The following is a 12,642-nucleotide window of genomic DNA, read 5'->3' on the forward strand; positions in this document are numbered from 1 at the left end:
GCTTAAAGATTATAGTAATACTGCAATCCACTTAATAAAGATTATACATTCAAATCTTACTATTAAACATGGCTTGGTTATATTACACCAACTTCAAGCTATTCTGATTTGACCCCATCACCCATGCATTATTAAAGTTGGGTTTCTTATTTAAGTATTCATACATCCACATTAAGATAATATCTATGAATTATATATAGAGTATCCAATGAAGTTCAAAGGTTCAACTTAGGGTGTCCGGTGATGACAGTGACCACTTCTACCAAAGTCTGGAAATTTTGATAAGAACTCCCATTTGGTGCAACAGCCTTGTGAGCAAGATCTTTTAGTGCTTCAATTTTCTCATTCTGGGTTTTGGACAGTAATTGAAGTTGTTCCAAAGCAAAACGGGTTGCATGTTTTGTGAAATTTCCACCTTGGATTCTCATTCCAATTCCCCAACACTCAACCATCCAAGAATTTATACGATGATCACCGAGAAATGGCCTACATAGCATTGGGACACCAGCTCCCAGACCCTCCAACACTGAGGCCCATCCACCGTGTGTTATAAATACCCCTATTGCAACATGATTCAAGACTTGATCCTGAGGAGCCCAGGGTACCACTTTGCCAGTCCCGTTAGCACTTGTTCTCTCCAAGAAACCTTCAGGGAAATGCTTATTGGAATCTTTGTTTATCGACCAAAGGAATGTGGTTTTGGTCTCTTCGAGTGCATTAGCCAGCTCGACAAGCTCGTGAGGTGGAGGTGATGTGTGAAAATGTATATTATAAATAAGGACCGAATCACAATTAAGTTTTAAATTTATAAAAACGAAAATCCTATAGAAACCACACAAAACCGGCAAGTGTACCGATCATAAATAGTATAGCATTCAAGGAAGTCCGGATGTCGAACTCAAGGACACGTGAAAACGATTTTGATTACTAAAACTCTTAACCAAGACTCATCCAAAATATTTATTTGATTTTTAAGAACTTTGTTTAACTTAACTAATTAACTTAACTTACTTGAAAACCTTTGACAAAAACACTTTTAGACAACTTTCGGTTTAAAATTCAATATGTGAAAACGTCTACCTAGGACTGACTCGTGTTTAATGAAAATGACAACGGATTGGACAAACATTTAAGATACCGGTTTCAAAAGATGACACAATAAAAAATCATTTAAGACAGTCAAATTACTTTTCAGTCTCATCAACTAATCTCTAGTTCATTTTAATTGAAAATTAAAACATTACCGGATAATTAATTAATTACGTGTTCTAATGACGAATTACCTGTCGGTCTCAACGACACACCATCCCATGGAACACCCAGTTATGTAACCAAGAACAGAGGAACAATTTAATTAAACCCTAATTAAGCCAACTCATTGCACATAACACTTAAATTCAACAAGAGCAAAACCCGCTTTCGCGCGGTCCTAATTCTAGCAAATAAAAGATATGTGACAACTTTACTTCCTATCACCTTTCGGTCTCAAGGAAGGTATATTAACTGATTTTATATGATTAGTTACCCAACATATCCCTACGGTGATCAACCCGCAATAAAACCCAAAACACCAAGTAATAGGCTAAACTATGCAAACGATAATCAAAACCAATTCAATTAAAGCAAGCAAGTGGGAATTAAGTAACACATCAAAAATCACAGCCAACATACAACCTAATTATATGGTCTAATCAAACTTTACATAATCAATTTTACAACTTAAACATTACCAATCCGTTTATTATGTCAATTACATGTCAACACTACATCATTCCTAGGTAGAACAACGAGTTTAGCTCATAATCAAATTTGGACAGCCGTGAACACTTAATAAAAACATCATATTAACCAACATAAACATCATAAAACTCAACCAAGATTCAAGATCAATCAATAATAAACCGAACCACTAGTTACTTGCAAAACAATTCACTTTGAAAGATCAAAACAACTAGTTAAACAATCTTGAACAATAGAACAAAGTTTATAGAGGTTTACTATGATTATAGGGCTGAGTTTATGGATGTTTTATGACCTATAGCTGCTGTCCACTTCTGACCCGAGCTGCTTCTTCCTTTCCCTTCTGTCCGATCGCAATATGGTGCTGTCCAAATTGTTTTGAGGTGCTCCTTTGTGATAGCTCACGTCAAATAAATCACAGCCACACAAAACAATTAATGTTTGTGTGGTTTCCTTAAAGCAAACACAAACCAAAACCCACTTGCTACTGCCCACGTGAATTATTTACCAAGAAACACAATTGAATGTTGTCTCTTTTAAGGAGACAACAAACAATGTCTAGCCGTCCACTTCAAGCAAACAAATTTTGTTCTTCTTCTTCTGTTTGATCGGCCTCCAAGTGGGTGTTTTCTGCTGCTGCCGATCAGCCTATGGAATGGGTGTTAGGGTTTTTTTTCTTTAGTTATTATTAATAATACATACATGAAAGGCTTGGACTTTGTAGTAATGGGTCGGGCCTTGAAAAGAACTTTAGAAACTTGACACTTAACCCCTTGAACTTCTTTTTTTTTCTTTTCTTTCTTTTTCTTTGCATCACCTACACAAATTAACAAGTCTTTGTAATATTTATCATTTAAACCCCGAAAGACTTATAAAAGTAATAATTTATTAATAAAAACATGATAAAAACGTAAGGAAAAGAGGTGTGTTTTGCAACACATCAGGAGGCGTACATAGCCTGCCAAAGCATATGTAGGTAACCGATCTTGTCTTGTGATTATTTAACCATGAAATGCAAGAAAACTCATCAGACTTTATTTGTGTTTTTTCTGTGGATATGAGATGAAAGGGACCAATGTTGAGAAAGTTGTTCAAATTTGAAGAGAGGTTTCCGGTTAGATCAGGATCAAGTTCTTGGAAAGAATTTATGGGAACGACGGTTGCTCTAGCTAGTGTTCTTCCCATTTTATGTAGCATGGTTGAAAACGGTGATTCAAGGTTTCCCAAGACAACTCCAGTTGGCAAGTCACCTAGCCGAACTGCTTTGAGTCCGGGGATCAAGTCAACAATTTCGTCGTTGGGTCCAGCAGATCCTGTTAACACAAATGTCGTTACAAAAATGTATGAGTCATTTGATATATAAGGCCATGAAGGCTACGAGCACACATTCACATATAATACAGGGTAAACCCACCATATATATTAGGAGTGTGCATGGGTCGGTTTGGGGTGGTTTTAGGCCAAACCCATAACCATAACCAATATGTCGGTTAATATATAACCATAACCATAACCGATCCGTCATGGCGGTTTCGGTTAATCGGTTTTGAAGGTTATAGTGAGTCGGTTATGGGTCGGTTAACCGTGACCAAACCAATGTATAAATGAGCCTAAAACTTTGGCACTAAAAACAATAAAAATGACATGACATAGTTAAAATATATAATTCTTAATAATAGTATTATATATTCAAACAAACGATAAATGGATAACTTTTTAGTAAAACTAAATCATATAGTAAAAAAAATGAGAGCGTTATTAGTTTACTATCTTCTTTAATTTTCTCCAAATTATCAATCGTGTATCTAATTATACTGCATAAAATTGAGAATCTTGTAAATGGGGCGGTTCGGTTTTGACGGGTTTGAAATTATCTTTAACCAAAACCAACCCATATTTGGCGGTTTTCAAAAATTCATTAAACCGACCCACTGGTTATGTCGGTTATCGGTTAAAATCGGTTCGGTTTATGTTGGTTATGGTTTGGTTAATGGTTATGGCGGTTAATTTGCACACCCCTAATATATATAATTGTTGGATTTAATGGTCGGTTCGGGTCAAGTCAACGCGACCGACCCGAATGTGACCCGGACTGAGTTACACCGGGGTGACGAGATAAAGGCCTTATTAAATGTTAATTAGGCCCGACACAATCTATTAATTGGACCGGATAGTGGTTAAAGGCTTTGTTTGTATTAATTGGGCTCAAGCCGAATTGGTTTAACTTGATTAAACCCTAATAACCTTCTATAAATAGAATGTGATAATAATATTAGAGGATAACCTTAAACAAAAACAAACCCTAGCTGCTACTTCTTAATCCGGCGCCGTTTTCCGGCCAACCGATTTTCCGGCGAGTCGATTCCGGCCATCAACCACCTATTACAGCTGTCCCTTGGTCACCACAACCACCACCGACGTCCTGTACGAGCTGTTGGTGTTTGCTTTTGGTTCAGCTGCAAGTTGCAGCCCGTTTCTGGCACCCTGGTTCTTTTCCGGCGAAGCCCGATTTTCCGGCGAGCCATTTTCCGGCCGTATTCATCCTTGCTGCTGCTGTTCGTTGTTGTTACTTCACCACCGAGCACCATCACCATTGCTGTTCCGCCGTGCCACCTTCACAGACGCCGTACAGCCGCCGCTCGCCGCCGGAGTCGCCGTCTGGAGCTGCTGTCACTGTCGGAACTGTTGCCGGATATTGTTGTGTCAAGTCTAGCACTCTCGTTAAGCCCTCGGTGTCTTCCCGGTTTCGATAACCGAGGTATATCGACAATCTATTCTATGGTTGTTTATTATATTGTTTACTCGTGCTCGTATTGTTGTAATCAGATCCGGGTTTTCGGTTTATGGTTCGTTTAAATCGTTTATTTATCCGCTGCGTTTTACATAGTTCGTTTATTATTAATATTGACTAATATTAATTGAAACGAAAATAATTAACTAAAACGGGTTATAATAACTTGACCGTCTTCGTTCCGAACCACCGTTGAAACCCAACAATAATGTGTTATCATAAGCTAACTATATATTTGGGGACGCATTTGTATCATATACAAAAGTTACACATACGTATTGTAAAAACCATCGTGTAATTGGGTGAAAGTGTGAAACACGTCGTTCAGTCGTTCATTGTACATATTTCACATGTTAAAAAATGTTAGCTTTTAAAATTATATAATAATAATATATTCGTATATGTTTGTTACAAAGCAATGAAGTATATACAATTTTAAAAGACTGGTGGTACTAGATTGATGAAAAAAGTCAATAAAATGGACTTTCAGTTTTACCCTTGTCAAAATGTCGTCCATTAATAACTTGTAATTTGTCATGAAATTGTTACTGCTGCATCAATCAAATGATTTAATTGGCAAGAACTCTCCTATGACTTTTAGGAGAAAAGCCCACTCGCCCAGGAAGAGAAACAATTACACATAAGGTGACAATATTAAGTATAGCATAAATGCACTTCATGACAAACATAACAAAGCTGCCGACGATTCACAAGTCCACGCCGAGCTCAAGCTCTACTTTTCATCTTGTTAAAATAAATCAGTCGAGTTGAGCCTGCTCGTTTAAGTTTGAGCTCGAGTCTAAGCCCAACCCAATTAGACTAAACCGAACCGACTGAGTATAATTTAAAAGTTGTTTTTAAATCATATATATGTTTAATAAAAAGTAAAAATATAATAAATTTTTGGATTAATTTCATATATACTCTTACCAACATTAGAAATATCATATATAACCAAGCAAAACTTAAAATATAATATATGTCCTTACAAAATAATTAAAATATCATATATGCCCTCATAAAATAATTAAAGTATCATATATATACCCCTATTCATTAATAACAACTTAATAAATAGTCATTTTTCTGTTATTTTTTCTAAAATTTTAACTTTAATATACACCCATTTTTTAACTAATATACTATTATGCCTATTTCCATTGCATAATGTGTTTATACACTACATTATTATTTTAATCTTGATAGACATTTATCATCTTTGATGACAATTAAATCGTCTCGTCAGTACTTCTTTAGAATTTCAAACCCTTCTGTAGGGGTATGGTACTAAAACCCGGTTCTACGACCCTAAATCTATTATGTCTATTATGTTTGGCTTATTTCATTACATGAACTAATACGATGTTATTGGGCCGAGGGGGTTTTGTGGAGGTAACCCTAACTGGGCTAGGCCCATTAGGGTACCATGATGGTGGCCATGAGACTCTATATAAGGAGGTCTCCACCTCCTTATCATGGGTCATGCTCAATAAGAGCCACCACCACTTTTTGTGTCTGTGAACAAGAAATCATCAGGATATCTTAGCAGTCGCCTCCGCACCCCCGAAACCATTGCAGGTCTCAGCATTGCAGGTCTCAGGCGCAGCCGAGGAAGAAGAAGATCAAGACGTGGTTCGTTCATCTCGAAAATCCGTGGAAGCATCGTCATGGATCAGGTTAGATTCGTTTCGTGTTTCGACATTTGGCGCCATCCGTGGGACACGAACGAACTGCCCTTCGATCTTCATCTCGGCTGTCAGATCTCTCCCAAGAAAAACGCAGATCTGGAAGTTTACAGAAAAAAGCTGCAAAGCTTGTTCTATTTAAAGCTCAAAAAGATCCATAGATCTAAAAAGAGGCTTCCAGATCTTGGCAAGAAGGAAAATCAGTGATTCGAATGATCAGATCTCCGAATCTGTGAATCTGTGATTCAGGATCTCCGAATCTGTGATGGTTTTAAATCTGCTCCGAATCTTCAGATCTGTCCAGATCTGATTTACAGATCTAGGTCTAGATTACAGACCTGGATTTTAGGTCTAAAGTTGCAGATCTGACTCTTAAATTGCAGATCCAGAAGTTACTAGACTTCCGCCGCCATGTACGCACGCCCGGGGGTTCTCACTCCGCAACCGTGCATGTGCCGCCGCGGAATCCACCATCACACGCACTTGCGAGTCACCACTCTATCGCCGTGCATGCGCGCATCAGGCTACGCGCCAAACTTCAAGGTTGGAAATCCTCCTAATATCCCATATGGCTACGCGCCAAACTTCAAGGTTGGGAATCCTCCTAATATCCCATATGGCTACGCGCCAAGGTTGGGAATCCTCCTAATATCCCATATGACTACGCGCCAAACTTCAAGGTTGGGAATCCTCCTAATATCCCATATGGCTACGCGCCAAACTTCAAGGTTGGGAATCCTCCTAATATCCCATATGGCTACGCGCCAAACCTCAAGGTTGGGAATCCTCCTAATATCCCATATGGCTACGCGCCAAGGTTGGGAATCCTCCTAATATCCCATATGGCTACGCGCCAAACTTCAAGGTTGGGAATCCTCCTAATATCCCATTTGGCTACGCGCCAAACTTCAAGGTTGGGAATCCTCCTAATATCCCATATGGCTACGCGCCAAACTTCAAGGTTGGGAATCCTCCTAATATCCCATATGGCTACGCGCCAAACTTCAAGGTTGGGAATCCTCCTAATATCCCATATGGCTACACGCCAAACTTCAAGGTTGGGAATCCTCCTAATATCCCATATGGCTACGCGCCAAGGTTGGGAATCCTCCTAATATCCCATATGGCTACGCGCCAAACTTCAAGGTTGGGAATCCTCCTAATATCCCATATGGCTACGCGCCAAACTTCAAGGTTGGGAATCCTCCTAATATCCCATATGGCTACGCGCCAAGGTTGGGAATCCTCATAATATCCCATATGGCTACGCGCCAAACTTCAAGGTTGGGAATCCCCCTAATATCCCATATGGCTACGCGCCAAACTGCAAGGTTGGGAATCCTCCTAAGATCCCATATGGCTACACGCCAAACTTAGAGGTTGGGAATCCTCATACCATGTGTTCACGCATCACATATGCTCACGCATATTACACATGCTTACGCATCACATGCTTACGCATCACATGCTCGCACATGTCACAATCTACACGCACGCGCACGCAACATCTGCGCGTGACGCATAACACAAAACCAAAGTCTACGCGCACGTGCACGCAACATCTGCACGTGGCGCGTGACATAAAGTAGCCCGTAAGTCGCCTCACGCGCAGGCCTTTATTATTCACAGCTCATAAGACGCCTCGCGCTCAAGCTGTTGTTATTCTTACAGCCCGTAAGTCGCCTCACGCGCAGGCCTTTATTATTCACAGCTCATAAGACGCCTCGCGCGCAAGCTGTTGTTATTCTTACAGCCCGTAAGTCGCCTCACGCGCAGGCCTTTATTATTCACAGCTCATAAGACGCCTCGCGCGCAAGCTGTTGTTATTCTTACAGCCCGTAAGTCGCCTCACGCGCAGGCCTTTATTATTCACAGCTCATAAGACGCCTCGCGCGCAAGCTGTTATTATTCTTACAGCCCGTAAGTCGCCTCACACGCTGGCTTTATTATTCACACAGCTCATAAGACGCCTCGCGCGCAAGCTGTTATTATTCTTACAGCCCGTAAGTCGCCTCACGCGCAGGCCTTTATTATTCACAGCTCATAAGACACCTCGCGCGCAAGCTGTTGTTATTCTTACAGCCCGTAAGTCGCCTCACGCGCAGGCCTTCATTGTTCACAGCTCATAAGACGCCTCGCGCGCAAGCTGTTGTTATTCTTACAGCCCGTAAGTCGCCTCACGCGCTGGCTTTATTATTCACACAGCTCATAAGACGCCTCGCGCGCAAGCTGTTATTATTCTTACAGCCCGTAAGTCGCCTCACGCGCAGGCCTTTATTATTCACAGCTCATAAGACGCCTCGCGCGCAAGCTGTTATTATTCTTACAGCCCGTAAGTCGCCTCACGCGCTGGCTTTATTATTCACACAGCTCATAAGACGCCTCACGCGCAAGCTGTTATTATTCTTACAGCCCGTAAGTCGCCTCACGTGCAGGCCTTTATTATTCACAGCTCATAAGACGCCTCGCGCGCAAGCTGTTGTTATTCTTACAGCCCGTAAGTCGCCTCACTCGCAGGCCTTCATTATTCACAGCTCATAAGACGCCTCGCGCGCAAGCTGTTGTTATTCTTACAGCCCGTAAGTCGCCTCACGCGCAGGCCTTTATTAATCACAGCTCATAAGACGCTCTCGCGCGCAGGCTTTTATTATTCTTAGCTCGTAAGACGCCTCACGCGCAGGCTCTATTATGCTACAGCTCGTAAGACGCCTCTCGCGCGCAGGCTTTATTATTCTTAGCTCGTAAGTCGCCTCTCGCGCGCAGGCATTATTATTATTATAGCTTGTAAGTCGCCTCACGCGCCAGCTCAATTATTATTATTACAGCTCGTAAGACGCCTCTCGCGCGCAGGCTTTACTATTTTTATAGCTCGTAAGTCGCCTCACGCGCAAGCTTCATTATTATTCTTAGCTCGTAAGTCGCCTCCCGCGCGCAGGCATTATTATTCTTAGCTCGTAAGACGCTCTCGCGCGCAGGCTCTATTATGCTACAGCTCGTAAGACGCCTCTCGCGCGCAGGCTTTATTATTCTTAGCTCGTAAGACGCCTCACGCGCAGGCTCTATTATGCTACAGCTCGTAAGACGCCTCTCGCGCGCAGGCTTTATTATTCTTAGCTCGTAAGTCGCCTCTAGCGCGCAGGCATTATTATTATTATAGCTTGTAAGTCGCCTCACGCGCCAGCTCAATTATTATTATTACAGCTCGTAAGACGCCTCTCGCGCGCAGGCTTTACTATTTTTATAGCTCGTAAGTCGCCTCACGCGCAAGCTTCATTATTATTCTTAGCTCGTAAGTCGCCTCCCGCGCGCAGGCATTATTATTCTTAGCTCGTAAGACGCCTCACGCGCAGGCTCTATTATGCTACAGCTCGTAAGACGCCTCTCGCGCGCAGGCTTTATTATTCTTAGCTCGTAAGTCGCCTCTCGTGCGCAGGCATTATTATTATTATAGCTTGTAAGTCGCCTCACGCGCCAGCTCAATTATTATTATTACAGCTTGTATGACGCCTCTCGCGCGCAGGCTTTACTATTTTTATAGCTCGTAAGTCGCCTCACGCGCAAGCTTCATTATTATTCTTAGCTCGTAAGTCGCCTCCCGCGCGCAGGCATTATTATTCTTAGCTCGTAAAACGCTCTCGCGCGCAGGCTCTATTATGCTACAGCTCGTAAGACGCCTCTCGCGCGCAGGCTTTATTATTCTTAGCTCGTAAGACGCCTCACGCGCAGGCTCTATTATGCTACAGCTCGTAAGACGCCTCTCGCGCGCAGGCTTTATTATTCTTAGCTCGTAAGTCGCCTCTCGCGCGCAGGCATTATTATTATTATAGCTTGTAAGTCGCCTCACGCGCCAGCTCAATTATTATTATTACAGCTCGTAAGACGCCTCTCGCGCGCAGGCTTTACTATTTTTATAGCTCGTAAGTCGCCTCACGCGCAAGCTTCATTATTATTCTTAGCTCGTAAGTCGCCTCCCGCGCGCAGGCATTATTATTCTTAGCTCGTAAGTCGCCACTCGCGCAAGCTCTATTATTATAGCTTGTAAGTCGCCTCACGCGCCAGCTCAATTATTATTATTACAGCTCGTAAGACGCCTCTCGCGCGCAGGCTTTACTATTTTTATAGCTCGTAAGTCGCCTCACGCGCAAGCTTCATTATTATTCTTAGCTCGTAAGTCGCCTCCCGCGCGCAGGCATTATTATTCTTAGCTCGTAAGTCGCCACTCGCGCAGGCTCTATTGTTATAGCTCGTAAGCCGCCTCACGCGCAGGCTTCATTATTTTTACAGCTTGTCACCATCATGGAGAAAACCTCCCAAAACTCAGACAATAAAGACAAAGCCAAAGAAAAGGGAAAAAATCGCCTCACACCTTATAAAGTCCAGCGCTCCACCTAGACGCTTGCGCGCCCAGGAGCAACACTGGTCTTGGGGGGGCTTGTAGGGGTATGGTACTAAAACCCGGTTCTACGACCCTAAACCTATTATGTCTATTATGTTTGGCTTATTTCATTACATGGACTAATACGATGTTATTGGGCCGAGGGGGTTTTGTGGAGGTAACCCTAACTGGGCTAGGCCCATTAGGGTACCATGATGGTGGCCATGAGACTCTATATAAGGAGGTCTCCACCTCCTTATCATGGGTCATGCTCAGTAAGAGCCACCACCACTTTTTGTGTCTGTGAACAAGAAATCCTCAGGATATCTTAGCAGTCGCCTCCGCACCCCCGAAACCATTGCAGGTCTCAGCATTGCAGGTCTCAGGCGTAGCCGAGGAAGAAGAAGATCAAGACGTGGTTCGTTCATCTCTAAAATCCGTGGAAGCATCGTCATGGATCAGGTTAGATTCGTTTCGTGTTTCGACACCTTCGAAGGTTTATCTCATCGAATGATCTACATTGTAAACATTTTATCGCATTTAACTGAAACATGATAAAATAGTGATTTTAAATTTTGTTTTATTGAATCGAGGGTATATATGACATATTAATAACTTTGTAAGGGCATATATGATATTTTTAGTTTTACAAGGATATATATAATATTTTTAATGTTTGTAATGATATACATGAAATTGCATTTTTTTCATATAGCGATATCCCATATTTATAATTCATTTAAGTATCTAATTTTATCAGCTGCCGGTGAAAAAAAAAAACTAATTTTATCAACCGCATACACTTTTGAGTTATTTTTTCTTCTTTTAAATTTTTAAATTTTACATAAACCTTTTTGGCGGAGACCACCAAAACCGTCAAAACCAAACGTTGTTGCTAGTATGCTAGTACGTACGGTCTGACCAACCCAACCGCACGTCTATTTTGTTTTGATTTATCCAAAAACCGTAGTTAATTATTACCGAATCGGCCCACAAACCACGTCAAAACCAACGAACAGGAACCTGAACATCCCTAGTGTTTTTCTTTTTTTTCATCCCGTTGTAACTAACATTCAGAGAAATAATTACTAAATTGTCACTGCATTATATTATTAGAGTTCTATATATTTAATCATCGAATATATGCGTGTAGTCTGTGTGTGTTGTTTTTATTTTAGGTGAGTACCAAATACCTAGGAGTTGAGTAGTTTTCTGCCTAATGTGATCGGTATAAAAATGAGCAGCCAGAGAACTAGTTCCGGCAGCCCAAAACGCCACCCAAGGAACGCTCATTTCTTCCGCAATGTCACCTGAAAACCAAAGAAAAGCATCCGTCACCATACAACTAATCTTCAGCCCAGTATCCGTCTCCGCAGCCCGAACACCCTTCTTGAACTCATCCTCGGCCACCAACAGAAACAATTTAGCAAGCTCTTCAAAGTTTCCCGCAAAAACATAATCCTCCGGTATGCCTTCGGACACATTATAAGGCACTATGTTGTTGCAACTGAGTTCGGAGAACAAAACTTTGTTAGACTTTTCGGTGTTGAAGAAGGAGAAGACCACCGTAGGGGCCGCGTAAGCTAGATGGCGGACGAGGGTTAGCAGGAGTGCAGGGTGTGAGGCAAAAGGGAATGCAAAGACTGCAACATGTTTCTGCCTGTTGTCAGTGACCTCCATTTGGCTAGCTGTTTTGATATATTGTAGATAATAAAATTATAATGTTGGTGGGAAATTTAGTTGTTAACACTCACTTAGTGATTGATTTTGGGTGTGAGAATTTAAAGGAAGGCCGAGTGAACAAAAGATTGGGACATTTTCCCGTCGGCCGGCCCACAAAGATTTATGTGGATTTGTCTTTTAAGTCTTTTAACTTTAACATGTATATATCGAAAATAAGAGCCACAATCGCAAAGCTCAGTCAAGCTGAGTAGACATTTTCAAAAGAAAAAGTTAAACCAAGTTATCATTAGGGTTTTGGTGCTGCTAAGGCCCAAGCCCCCGTTAAGTCATGTGGTGGCACCTAATAGGTCCACACCATTTTGATTTTG

General features: G+C 41.6%; 1 protein-coding gene across 1 annotated transcript; it reads right to left on the bottom strand.

Moving 5' to 3' along the window:
- Positions 1 to 215: 215 nt before the first annotated feature.
- Positions 216 to 12,283, bottom strand: LOC143585549 (kaempferol 3-O-beta-D-galactosyltransferase-like). The gene is made up of 4 exons (XM_077067310.1): positions 11,785 to 12,283; positions 2,694 to 3,053; positions 1,497 to 1,503; positions 216 to 747 (listed from the first exon to the last, which is right to left on the bottom strand). The coding sequence occupies exons 1-4, from the start codon at positions 12,269 to 12,271 to the stop codon at positions 216 to 218; spliced, it is 1,386 nt and encodes a 461-aa protein (XP_076923425.1). The 5' UTR covers positions 12,272 to 12,283.
- Between the last annotated feature and the right edge of the window lie 359 nt (positions 12,284 to 12,642).

The sequence above is a fragment of the Bidens hawaiensis genome, unplaced genomic scaffold (assembly GCF_021521415.1).
Source record: "Bidens hawaiensis isolate Kalapana, Puna unplaced genomic scaffold, B.hawaiensis_p1.1 tig00033887_1, whole genome shotgun sequence".
Lineage (NCBI taxonomy): Eukaryota > Viridiplantae > Streptophyta > Magnoliopsida > Asterales > Asteraceae > Bidens > Bidens hawaiensis.

What these genes read in the sequence shown, in the direction of transcription:
- LOC143585549 (XM_077067310.1), bottom strand. Translation starts at nt 12,271, where the DNA reads ATGGAGGTCACTGACAACAGGCAGAAACATGTTGCAGTCTTTGCATTC. An exon ending in GAAAACTACTCAACTCCTAG is followed by an intron (nt 3,054 to 11,784) that starts GTATTTGGTACT and finishes TTGTGTTAACAG; the next exon opens with GATCTGCTGGACCCAACGAC.